We start from the raw sequence: 14,046 nt of genomic DNA on the forward strand, positions 1-14,046 counted from the left end.
GTATCGACTAGTAAAAAATATTTTCGATTCATTCAATGTTTTGCTAGGTAGCATTAGCTAGTGCTAGTTGGCTGTACCAAAACTCTGGTATTTGTCTATCCTATAGCTTGTTCTCCATCTTCTTTTGAAATAGAGAGACATGTTTTCAGCGCTTTTACTTCCGTGACTGATCAAAACAAAATTTCTCATGCTCTCGCGTCTCTGCAGCAGACATATAGTGAGCAATTTCGATCAAAAATCGCAATAAAATAGCAGTAGCAAATCTCAATACATACAGAATCGTGAGAGTCGCAATAATATTGTGAGGTCCCCTGGCAATTCCCAGGCCTAGTTAGTGGTTTAGTAGAATCACAGTGCTGCACTACCGTAGGTTACAAGGTCGCTGTTAGTTCAAGTAGCTGGTTTTCCAACGTCTGCATCTAGAGAGCCGATATCCCCACATCAGATTAAAGTGGAATTTCCACCACATTTCATATTCATCTCCAGAACCAGATCAGAGTCTACATATTCACATAAAATGTTCCTGATCTTGCCCTTAATTCAGATACAGATCTATTTATAATCTACAGTGCCTCATTGGAATAGGGTCTACAGGAAGTGAGTGTAGATCCATGCCTGTCACTATATGTAAAACTGTAGGCTACATAGTGCATGATATAAGCGTATAATAGTTACCCATGACGACCAGTAGGAAGAGCAGTGTAGCAACTCCTGCTGTGATGTAGAACATAATACTGATGTCATAGGCCAGCTGATCCATGTCATCACCATTAGGCACCAGGATGGGAGGGACTAGGAACCCAATGGCTATACCCAGCTGCAAGAGAAGACAGACAGTACAGCTTTAAAAACAGCTACACACACACACACACACACACACACACACACACACACACACACACACACCACGTATAGTGGAGATACATGTTGGAGATTGCCACATTTAGCTGACAGACAGCTTTCATTCACTCTAGTTACAGTAGCACTACGCAAGTGTAAATTGAACCTGGCTCAAACTTGATACTTGACAGTGCATGTTGGTCCATCCCTTTGAAAATGTCCAGAAGTGACGTCTAGTTTTTGATAACCACAAAGTGACGTAGCCATAGATACTCTATATGACCAACACATACTGTACATGTTGAGCGATTAGACCTGGCTCGCAGTCTGCGTTCCAATTCATCCCAAATGGTGTTCGATGGAGTTGAGGTCAGGGCTCTGTCCAGGCCAGTCAAGTTCTTCTACACCGATCTCGACAAACCATTTCTGTATGGACCTCACTTTGTACACAGGGGTGTTGTCATGCTGAAACAGTAAAGGGCCTTCCCTAAACTGTTGCCACAAAGTTGGAAGCACAGAATCATCTAGAATGTCATTGTATAATGTAGCATTAAGATTTCCCATCACTGGACCTAAGGGGCCCGAACCATGAAAAACAGCCCCAGACCATTATTCCTCCTCCACCAAACTTTACAGTTGGCACTATGCATTGGGGCAGGTAGTGTTCTCCTGTCATCCGACAAACCCAGATTCGTCCATCGGACTGACCGATGGTAAAGCGTGATTCATTACTCCAGAAAACCATTACCACTGCTCCAAAGTCCAATGGCAGAGAGCTTAACACCACTCCAGCTAACGCATGGTGATCTGTGCGGCTGCTCGGTCATGAAAACACATTTCATGAAGCTCCCGACGAACAGTTATTGTACTAATTTTGCTTCCAGAGGCAGTTTGGAACTCGGTAGTGAGTGTTTCAACCAAGGACAGACCATTTTTACACGCTTCAGCACTCGGTGGTCCTGTTCAGTGAGCTTGTGTTTCCTACCACTTCACGGCAGAACCGTTGTTGCTCGTAGACGTTTCCACTTCACAATAACAGCACTTACAGTTGACCGGGGCAGCAATAGAAGGGCAGAAAGTTGGTGAACAGACTTGTTGGAAAGGTGGCATCCTAGAAGAGGGGCTACTTCGGTCGCATGGATGTGGTTTGGGTATGAAGTCTGACACGGACCAGAAAACCGACCTCTGCAAAAATATACCGCAGGCCGGTCCCGACAGCAGAATCAAACACCACTAACCTCTTACCACCTACGCAGGAATCATGTAAAACAGTACGGAGAGAGTCTACGAATGAGACCCCAAAAAGTACAGTCGAGCGCTCTAAACAAACCCGACTCAGACGTTGCAAGAGGCTTTTTCCCGCGGCACACCATATGGCAAAGAATCACGAAGATGGAAGGAGATAACAGCTGCCGTTGCAACTTACATCTGCAAAGACATGGCCCCAATTTACACGGTCGAGAAACGGGGGTTTTGTGAGTTGTTGCTGACACTCGACCCAAGGTACCAAATTGATATGTGACACGTATTAATGCCAAAATAACATGCAAAACAGGCAAGCCCCCAAAAATAAAATAAATCAATATTAGGCCTGTATTTTTGTTTGCAACTAAAAAAAAAAGTTGAAAATGACAAATATTTATTTCCAAAGTTTGCTGCTTCAGTGTCTTTAAATATTTTTGTCAGATGTTAGTATGGAATACTGAAGTATAATTACAAGCGTTTCATAAGTGTCAAATGCTTTTATTGACAATTACATGAAGTTGATGCAAAGAGTCAATATTTGCAGTGTTGACCCTTCTTTTTCAAGACCTCTGCAATCTGCCCTGGCATGCTGTCAATTAACTTCTGGGCCACATCCTGACTGATGGCAGCCCATTCTTGCATAATCAATGCTTGGGGTTTGTCAGAATTTGTGGGTTTTTGTTTGTCCACCCGCCTCTTGACGATTGACCACAAGTTCTCAATGGGATTAAGGTCGGGGGAGTTTCCTGGCCATGGACCCAAAATAATCTGTTTTGTTCCCTGAGCCACTTAGTTATCACTTTTGCCTTATGGTAAGGTGCTCCATCATGCTGGAAAAGGGATTGTTCGTCACCAAACTGTTCCTGGATGGTTGGGAGAAGTTGCTCTCGGGGGATGTGTTGGAACCATTCTTTATTCATGTCTGTGTTCTTAAGCAAAATTGTGAGTCAGCCCACTCCCTTGGCTGAGAAGCAACCCCACGCATGAATGGTCTCAGGATGCTTTACTGTTGGCATGACACAGGACTGATGGTAGCGCTCATCTTGTCTTCACCAGACAAGCTTTTTTCCAGATGCCCCAAACAATCAGAAAAGGGATTCAGAGAAAATGACTTTACCCCAGTCCTCAGCAGTCCAATTCCTGCACCTTTTGCAGAATATCAGTCTGTCCCTGATGTTTTTCCTGGAGAGAAGTGGCTTCTTTGCTGCCCTTCTTGACACCAGGCCATCCTCCAAAAGTCTTTGCCTCATCTGCACGCACACCTGCCTGCTGCCATTCCTGAGCAAGCTCTGTACTGGGGGTTCCCCGATCCCGCAGCTGAATCAACTTTAGGAGACGGTCCTGGCGCTTGCTGGACTTTCTTGGGCTCCCTGAAGCCTTCTTCACAACATTTGAACCACTCTCCTTGAAGTTCTTGATGATCCAATAAATGGTTGATTTAGGCGCAATCTTACTGGCAGCAATATCCTTGCCTGTGAAGCCCTTTTTGTGCAAAGCAATGATAACGGCACATGTTTCCTTGCAGGTAACCATAGTTGACAGAGGAAGAACAATGATTCCAAGCACCACCCTCCTTTTGAAGCTTCCAGTCTGTTATTCAAACTCAATCAGCAGGACAGAGTGATCTCCAGCCTTGTTCTCGTCAACACTCACACCTGTGTTAACGAGAGAATCACTGACATGCTGTCAGCTGGTCCTTTTGTGGCAGGGCTGAAATGCAGTGGAAATGTTTTTTGGGGATTCAGTTCATTTGCATGGCAAAGAGGGACTTTGCAATTAATTGCAATTCATCTGATCACTCTTCATAACATTCTGGAGTATATGCAAATTGCCATCATACAAACTGAGGCAGCAGACTTTGTGAAAATTAATATTTGTGTAATTCTCAAAACTTTTGGCCACGACTGTAGTAGCTAGACAGTTAGCACTACTGACTTATTATGGGCTTACGATCTATGGTACGTAGGCAGGTAAACATGGCAAAAATAACACAGCATGTATTTATTAATGTATCTAGATACGATATTGTAGTCAGGCAACAAATGAGATGTCAAATCGGCAACATTTCATTCTGTCGTCCGAGTGTATTTTATCTCGCTTCAGCTCAAATAAATGGCCGACATCGATTTCAAGAAAAGTTGCGTACATTTTTTACGTGGTTGCATCATATATCTTTGCATACTTTCCTTTGAAGCTTCCATCGATGCGTGCTTCAAAATGCGTACAAACAGAGAGTAAGTATTCAAGAAGTGCCCTCCGTGCTCCGTTTGGAATACTTTGATTTGGACTCATGCTCCAATTTACGTGCTTGAAGCGTGGTAGTACGCATTTTGAGCAACACCAACTGTTAGTCTTCAACACCTATTTTTCTATCATTTCTCTTTTTCTCTCTGCGTTGTTGGGAAGAGCTTTCAGTAAGCGTTTCACTGTTAATCTACACCTGTTGTTTACCAAGCATGTGATTTGAATTGATTTTAGCTGATAGCTTTAAATGACTGACATCGGACGCTTTCCCAGCCGACGGTGTAAATAGTCTATTGGAAATAGTCTATTATATGGTGGAATAGGATCAAATGATACATCTTTATGCTTTGGGACCGTGACCCGTTTAGGGGATCAAATATCCACTCACTAGTGGACTTGGAGTTCCCCAGACGATTGAGCTCAATGCCGATTAGATACAACGATGACCGACTTCTCTCACTGGGACCTGTAGTGTTGAGTAGAGTATTTTTACTAAAGGCATACAACGTGACCCTTGGTCCAAAGAGTAAAAACACACATTCTATTCAGGAAGCGGATTATGTCACACAGAGTTCTTGCCACTGTGACCTATTCAACCCAACTCTAGTCTATAACTAGGTATTTAAAATACAAAGGATCCAAGACCACTTGCAGTTGGCTGATAAAGTGGACAGGTTAGGTTTATATGGGATGAGATGGATTAAGAGTAAGATTATTTTTCCAATTGGCAGCTATGCACCGATCATCATGTCACAAAATGAAGACCCTTGATATTTACTGGAAAGGAGAAATCAGGCTCATCACCGTGCACATTCACCAGCATGTTGCCACCAAGTCGCAGTGGGAGGACCATACAACATAAAAAGTACCTTAAGTACCTCTGTGTTGATCAATCATTTAAGAAAAATAATTGTGAAATCTATAATTTATTTGGATGTGTTGTCAGGGCTCTAATTGAGGGGATGAGGGGGCATACGACAAAATTATTTAGCAGTGCGGAGGAGTTTTATTTTGGGAGCACTGTGCGACTATGAAAATAAAACTTGTTTTAATGTTAAGGGCTCGCTGTACCGTTGTTTCGAAGTGCCCATTACTACAGTGAAAACGGCTTGCTTCTAGCTCAAAAGATCTGTCCCATATGACCAGCGCAATACTTTTTATCTTCCAATAGAGGATCGCCGAGACCGCATTTTACATCCATAAACCATGTTGTGGGCAGTTCTAAAACTACTCGCACATCGACGTTGTTAACCATTTATTGTTTTTTTACACTTTATTTGGGCATATTACCTCATTGGCTAGCTAGCTAACAGCCTGTTAACTTTACTAGTATATCCAAACATTTGGATATACTAGGAAGATTGATCTCCTTAAGAAGATCAATGATCATAGATTAGCGATGTGCAGTTTGAGTTATGATTCGTTTTTCTGAGGGACGTGTTAATTTGAGTTGTTACTTTGACCTACAAGTGCTGGCTGCAATAGAGTAGCACAGTATGAGTCATAATACCCATAAAACCTAGCGGCCAAAACAGGGAAATGGCTCCAATCGTTTTTCCACCATTCATTTTTTCCCCATAGGGGATTTTAGAAACACTTTAAATAAGGGCTGTGTTTTGTGTAGGCTCACCCTGGCGTGACGTTTTGATAACCGTGTAAATCTCTCACGGACAAGTTGACTTATCTATTTATGGCTCTACTTACTGACTTCGAAAATGCTAATTAGCATCAGGTGGACCTTGTGCTGGGGACAATAAAAGGCCACTAAAATGTGCAGTTGTATCACACAACAATGCCACAGATGTCTCAAGTTGAGGGAGCGTGCAATTGGCATGCAGACTGCAGGAATGTCCACCAGAGCTGTTGCCAGAGAATTGAATGTTAATTTCTTTATCATACCTCCAATGTTGTTTCAGAGAATTTGGCAGTACCTCAAACCAGCTTCACAACCGCAGACCACGTGTAACCATGCAAGCCCAGGACCGTCGTCTGAGACCAGCCACCCAGACAGCTGATGAAATTTCGGTCTGTAATAAACCCCTTTTGTGGGAAAAACACCTCATTCTGAATGTCTGGGTCTGGCTCCCAAGTGTGTGGGCTTGGAAGTGGGTGGGCCTATGCCCTCCCAGGCCCACTCATGGCTGTGCCCCTGCCTGGTCATGTGGAATCCATAGATTAGGGCCTAATTAATTTATTTCAAATGACTGATTTCTTTATATAACTGTAACTCAGTAAAATCTTTTGAAATTGATGTTTATATTTTGTTCAGTATATTTACAGCATTAGATATTCATTTTTTTTAGGGCACAGCATGTGCTTCAAAAGTAGTTAGAACTCAAATAGGATGCATCTCAATCCCCCCCCCAAAACAAATCTTATTCTGGTGCTACCAATGAAAAAATATATATAATTTAGAGAATAATAATATAATTTGGAGAATAATAATATACATTTGGAGAATAATAAAGATAAAATTAAAACATATCAAAAGAAAAGTGTACTGTATAACAGAGGTCATCAATGTGATCAATTCAGGATCAGAAAACATTGAGGTTAGAGGAATATTATCATTTTTCATGGGTTAAAGTAAATATTCATATGTTTGCTATTTATTTAATAAGTAGTTGTATGATGGGAGTATCCATAAACAATTACTTTTATTGAAAAGAGGAAAGGGAGAGCTTTATTTCAAGCCTATTTAAGTTTCTAGGTCAAGCCATGTGCTATCGAGCATCTTACTAACTAATGCTAACTAGCGTTAGCATTGGGAGGGTTGGTTGGGGATGGTTGTCACAATCTGACAATCATCCATTGTAATAACGTACCCAGTTAGCTAAAGGACGTTGGAAAGACACCTAGAATACTTTTTTGGACAGCACAGTACAGTTTGATTCAGTTGAGCACAGTAGAGAAAAGTACAGTACAGCTCATTTTAATTCAATAGTGTATCACAGTGCAGTTGCAATCAGAGTACAGTAGGGTTTCATTCAGTATAGTACAGTAGGATACAGTACATTACTGAATACACTACATTACTGTATTGTACTCAGCTGTGCTCAACTGCATCTTAATTTATTTTAAAATGGAACCTTTATTTAACCTTTAGTTAACCAGGCAAGTCAATTAAGAACAAATTCTTATTTACAATGATGGCCTACCCTGGCCAAACCCGGACAATGCTGGGCCAATTGTGTGCTGCCGCCCTATGGGACTCCCAATCATGGCCGGATGTGATACAGCCTGGATTCGAACCAGGGACTGTAGTGATGCATCTTGTGCTGAGATGCAGTGCCTTAGACTGCTGCGCCACTCAGGAGACCAATAATGTGTGGTCCAAAATTGTGAAATATAGACCTTTAAGAATGTTTCAGATTTGGTCCAATCCGGACTTGTTGGCCAAAACTCAGTCATTTGACAACGACTGAGTAAGCAACATTCTCTCTCTCCCACACACACACACACACACACACGTTTGAAAAACAAATCAATCTTTTCAACAACAAAAACAACTTAGTTAAACAAAATCCGTAAACACGGGCACCCTTATAGATATCATCCTAACCAACCTGTCCTCCAAATACACCTCTGCTGTCTTCAACCAGGATCTCAGCGATCACTGCCTGCGTTCGTAATGGGTCTGTGGTCAAACGACCACCCCTCATCACTGTCAAACGCTCCCTGAAACACTTCAGCGAGCAGGCATTTCTAATCGACCTGGCCCGGGTATCCTGGAAGGATATTGACCTCATCCCGTCAGTAGAGGATGCCTGGTTACTCTTTAAAAATGCTTTCCTCACCATCTTAAATAAGCATGCCCCATTCAAAGAATTTAGAACTAAGAACAGATATAACCCTTGGTTCACCCCAGACTTGACTGCCCTTGACCAGCATAAAAACATCCTGTGGCGTACTGCATTAGCATCAAATAGCCCCCGTGATATGCAACTTTTCAGGGAAGTTCGTAACCAATATACACAGGCAGTTAGGAAAGCAAAGCCTAGCTTTTTCAAACAGAAATTTGCATCCTGTAGCACAAACTCCAAAAAGTTCCGGGACACTAAAGTCCATGGAGAATAAGAGCACCTCCTCCCAGCTGCCCACTGCACTGAGGCAAGGAAACACTGTCATGCATTCCACCTGGCCAACCCTACACTGGTCAACAGCCCTGCACCCCCCACAGCAACTTGCCCAAGCCTCCCCCATTTCTCCTTCACCCAAATAGCTTATGTCCTAAAAGAGCTGCAAAATCTGGACCACTACAAATCAGCAGGGCTACACAACCCTCAAATTATCCGCCAAAATTGTTGCAACCCCTTTCGTATCGTCTGAGATCCCCAAAGACTGGAAAGCTGCCGCGGTCATCCCCCTCTTCAAAGGGGGAGACACTCTAGACCCAAACTTCTACAGACCTATATCTATCCTACCCTGTTTTTCTAAGGTCTTCGAAAGCCAAGTTAACAGATTACCGACCATTTCGAATCCCACCATACCTTCTCCGCTATGCAGTCTGGTTTCCGAGCTGGTCATGGGTGCACCTCAGCCACGCTCAAGGTCCTAAACTTTATTTTACCTTTATTTAACTAGGCAAGTCAGATAAGGACAAATTCTTATTTTCAATGATGGCCTAGGAACAGTGGGTTAACTGCCTGTTCAGGGGCAGAACGACAGATTTGTACCTTGTCAGCTCGGGGATTTGAACTTGCAACCTTTCAGTTACTAGTCCAATGCTCTAACCACTAGGCTATCCTGCCGCCCCAAAAGGATATCATAACCTCCATCGATAAGAGACAATACTGTGCAGCTGTATTCATCGACCTGGCCAAGGCTTTCAACTCTGTCAATCACCATTTACATTTAAGTCATTTAGCAGACGCTCTTATCCAGAGCGACTTACAAATTGGTGCATTCACCTTATAATATCCAGTGGAACAACCACTTTACAATAGAATCACACATTCTTATCGGCAGACTCAACAGCCTTGGTTTCGCAAATGACTGCCTCGCCTGGTTCACCAACTACTTCTCAAACAAAGTTCAGTGTGTCAAATCGGAGGGCCTGTTGTCCGGACCTCTGGCAGTCTATGGGGGTGCCACAGGGTTCAATTCTTGGGCCGACTCTTTTCTTTGTATACATCAATAATGTCGCTCTTGCTGCTGTTGATTCTCTGATCCACCTCTATGCAGACAGACAACACCATTCTGTATACTTCTGGCCCTTCTTTGGACACTGAACCAACCACCAGATGAGCTTCAATGCCATACAACTCTCCTTCCGTGGCCTCCAACTGCAAGTAAAACTAAATGCATGCTCTTCAACCGATCGCTGCCCGAACTTGCCCGCCCGTCCAGCATCACTACTCTGGAAGGTTCTGACTTAGGTATTTGTAGTTGTCTGGTTAGACTAAACTCTCCTTCCAGACTCACATTAAGCATCTTCAATCCAAAATTAAATCTAGAATCGGCTTCCTATTTTGCAATAAAGCATCATTCACTCATGCTGCCAAACATACCCTTGTAAAACTGACTATCCTACCGATCCTTGACTTCGGTGATGTCATTTACAAAATAGCCTCCAACACTCTACTCAGCAAATTGGATGCAGTCTATCACAGTGCCATCCATTTTGTCACCAAAGCCCCATATACCACCCACCACTGCGACCTGTCTGCTTTCGTTGGCTAGCCCTCGCTCCATACTCGCCACCAAACCAGGTCACCTATAAGTCTCTGCTCGGTAAAGCCCTGCCTTATCTCAGCTCACTGGTCACCCTGCCTGATCTAGCACACGCTCCAGTAGGTATATTTCACTGGTCCCCCCAAAGCCAATTCCTCCTTTGGCCGCCTTTCCTTCCAGTTCTCTGCTGCCAATGACTGGAACGAATTGCAACATTTTTTTAATTTACAAAATAAAGTCACTGAAGCTGGAGACTCATATTTCCCTCACTAACTTTAAGCACCAGCTGTCAGAGCAGCTCACAGATCACTGCACATAGCCCATCTGTAAATAACAGTATGGGGATGGGCTATTTATTTTATATATTTGCTCCTTTGCACCTCAGTATCTCTACTTATACATTCAACTCTGCACATCTATGACTCGTGTTGAATTGCTAAATTGTAATTATTTCACCACTATGGCCCATTTATTGCCTTACCTCCCTTATCTTACCTCATTTGTACACACTGTATATAGACTTTTTCCCTATTGAGTTATTTACTGTATGTTTGTTTATTCCATGTGTAACTGTTGTTGTTTGTGTCGCATTGCTTTATCTTGGCCAGGTCGCAGTTGTAAATGAGAACTTGTTCTCAACTAGCCTACCTGGTAAAATAAAATAACTGAACGTCGCAAACCCTTGGATATCTGCACGAACCCTAGCCTAAATGATGAGTCAGCGATATACAAATATGCATAATTATTTTTTTATTTACTAACCACAGAAATACATAAAACAGTAGATATTGGTTACTAACAACACATTGATCAGTCCCTAAACTGGTATGTTGTTGTCTCTTCTGTTGGAATCGCCGGTCCGTCTGCTGGAGAGTCAATTCATCAAAGACGCTCTGGTTAACTTCCCCAGAAGTCACAATGTCTTCCGTAGTTGTCGCTTTCGCATCGGTGCTGGATAGTGTCTGTTGCGGTATACTCATACTAGACTTTCCAGCTGCAGACTAGTAATTTTACGTCTAGGATTTGCTCTTATTCTGTATTTTTTTATTTTTTTATTTACCTTTATTTAACTAGGCAAGTCAGTTAAGAAACAATTCTTATTTTCAATGACGGCCTAGGAACAGTGGGTTAACTGCCTTGTTCAGAGGCAGAATCGATAGTCTCAGAGTTTAACCATTTCCTGCCGTGAGGCCAACGCTGCATGGTCTCCGTGGCCCATAGAGTTGTAGTTCTTATACATTTCACATGTAGCGTCAGCTGCATGTTTTCTAGTCTGACGGCCTATAGAATTGTAGTCATTCCAACGTGGGGACTCAATCTCGGCGTTCTCTGACTTAATGTACATTTTGTTCGGAAGTGGGTTTTATACTCTGTGGAAAAAGGGGAATTCCATGACGCCTGATGTAATGGCTGGCCTCACGGGGGCGTGGCCACTGACTAGTTAACTTTACACCTTAACAAGTATCTCGTTTAAAAGGCCAACATCACATTACATCTTGTCACAAATAGTTTCATATTTAATCATTCATTTTATCCAACATCGAGATGTAAACCTGACAGCTGAGAAATGTACACTTTAAGAGATACAGTTGTGTTTCCTGTCCTTCATGAGATCACCAAATGAAACACACTCGACAATGACTGTCCCTTACGTGTCCATGGACCATTCCCAAATATAGAAATATTGTTTAATTGTTCAAACTTTTGATGTCCAAGGGTCTCAGTGTTCACAGTTGAAGTCAGAAGTTTACATACACTTAGGTTGGAGTCATTAAAACTCTTTTTTCAACCACTCCACAAATTTCTTGTTAACTATAGTTTTGGCAAGTCAGTTAGGACATCTACTGCATGACAAGTAATTTTTCCAACAATTGTTTACAGACAGATTACTTCACTTATTATTCACGGTATCACAATTCCAGTGGGTCAGAAGTTTACATACACTAAGTTGACTGTGCCTTTAAACAGCTTGGAAAATTCCAGAAAATAAATGTCACGGCAGTAGAAGCTTCTGATAGGCTAATTGACATCATTTGAGTCAATTGGAGTTGTACCTGTGGATGCATTTGAGGCTTACATTCAAACTCAGTGCCTCTTTGCTTGGGAAAAAAATCAAAAGAAATCAGCCAAGACCTCCACAAGTCTGGTTCATCCTTGGGAGCAATTTCCAAACACCTGAAGGTATCACATTCATCTGTACAAACAATAGTACGCAAGTATAAACATCATTGGACCATGCAGCCGTCAGAATGTGTCTCCTACAGATGAACGTCCTTTGGTGCGAAAAGTGCAAATCAATCCCAGAACAGCAGCAAAGGACCATTTAAAGGTGCTGGAGGAAACAGGTACAAAAGTATCTATATCCACAATAAAACGAGTCCTATATCGACATAACCTGAAAGGCCTCTCGGTGGCGAAGAAGCCACTGCTCCAAAACCGTCATAAAAAGCCAGCCTACGGTTTGCAACTGCACATGGGGACAAAGATCGTACTTTTTGGAGAAATGTCCTCTGGTCTGATGAAACAAAAATAGAACTGTTTGTCCATAATGACCATCGTTATGTTTGGAGGAAAAAGGGGGAGGCTTGAAAGCCGAAGAACACCATCCCAACCGTGAAGCACGGGGGTGGAAGCATCATGTTGTGGGGGTGCTTTGCTGCAGGAGGGACTGGTGCACTTCACAAAATAGATGGCATCATGAGGAAGGAAAATTATGTGGATATATTGAAGCAACAGCTCAAGACATCAGTCAGGAAGCTTCGTCGCAAATTGGTCTTCCAAATGGACAATGACCCCAAGCATACTTACAAAGTTGCGGCAAAATGGCTTAAGGACAACAACGTCAAGGTATTGCAGTGGCCATCACAAAGCCCTGACCTCAAGCCTACAGAAAATTTGTGGGCAGAACTGAAAATGGGCGTGTGAGCAAGGAGGCCTACAAACCTGACACAGTTACACCAGCTGTCAGGAGGAATGGGCCAGAATTCCCCCAACTTATTCTGGGAAGCTTGTAGAGGCTACCCAAAACATTTGACCCAAGTTAAACAATTTAAAGGCAATGCTACCAAATACTAATTGAGTGCATGTAAACGTCTGGCCCAGTGGGAATGTGATGAAAGAAATAATTCTCTATTACTCTGACATTTCACATTCTTAAAATAAAGTGGTGATCCTAACTGACCTAAGACAGGGGATTTTCACTAGAATTAAATGTCAGGAATTGTCAAAAACTGAGTTTAAATGTACTTGGCTAAGGTGTATGTAAACTTCCGACTTCAACTGTATGTTGAATTTATTATGTTAACAATACAGTTCAATAAATAAAAGGCTTTACATTTTCCCCAAACAAATACTTTAACTCCTTGTAAAATTGACACTGGACGACCCCGCTCATACTGTGTGATATCCAACCAAGGGATGGAGCTCGTTGTCACAAGTGGACAGAGTGTGTTGGATGGCTTATATCCCAATATAACTCCATGTTAGAATGAAATAAGAGGATTAAAAAAAAAGGGTCCCTATTTCAACCTAAGACTTTGGTCTTTCTCCTGATACTGAAAATAGTATTGTTAGATACTGGTGCTGAGAAATACACAGGCGAGTAAAAAGTGTGACAACCAACCCCGGTCTCCCCTAATCAGATCTACGCAGAAACCGAGTGCTCCTTGTAGATTTATTTTTTGCTAGATAGTCACCCGTTAAAAATCTCCTGGAGGTAAGGAATGTTTTTCAGCTAAACTAAGACAACGATTCACCCCATTTGGTTAATACATTTCCATACTGGCTGAATAACTTAGCCTTCATAGGATGTGTAAACTTCTTTATTTACATTTTTTTTTTTTTGTTTAAATTAGGGAAAGAACTTGATGAGGTTACTTGTTGCGGTGTGTTGGAGTTACTTCATGATAACTTAAGAGAATGCAGTGTGCTGGTTATTTTCTTTTTACACTTCCTTATTTGGAGAAGGCACCGGCACGTCGGAGACACCTCGTTGCATGGTAACGAGATAACGTGAAATAAGAGAGAAAACCGTCTCATTCTTTA

The 14,046-nt window shown here is 42.2% G+C and overlaps 1 protein-coding gene across 7 annotated transcripts in view; it reads right to left on the reverse strand.

The window, feature by feature from the left end:
* The window catches only part of LOC106608296 (feline leukemia virus subgroup C receptor-related protein 2), a 63,697-nt gene that overhangs the window by 44,544 nt on the left and 5,107 nt on the right, over positions 1-14,046 (reverse strand). For all 7 annotated transcript variants that reach the window (XR_006770373.1, XR_001329426.2, XM_014206163.2 and 4 more), the window contains exon 2: positions 676-817. Coding sequence is in view for 5 of the 7 variants with exons in the window: in XM_014206163.2 (XP_014061638.1) it covers positions 676-817 (142 nt within the window). In the remaining 2 variants the exon portion in view is untranslated. The remainder of the gene's footprint in view (positions 1-675; positions 818-14,046) is intronic.

This window comes from Salmo salar, chromosome ssa06 (assembly GCF_905237065.1).
Source record: "Salmo salar chromosome ssa06, Ssal_v3.1, whole genome shotgun sequence".
In the NCBI taxonomy this organism is placed as follows: Eukaryota; Metazoa; Chordata; class Actinopteri; order Salmoniformes; family Salmonidae; genus Salmo; species Salmo salar.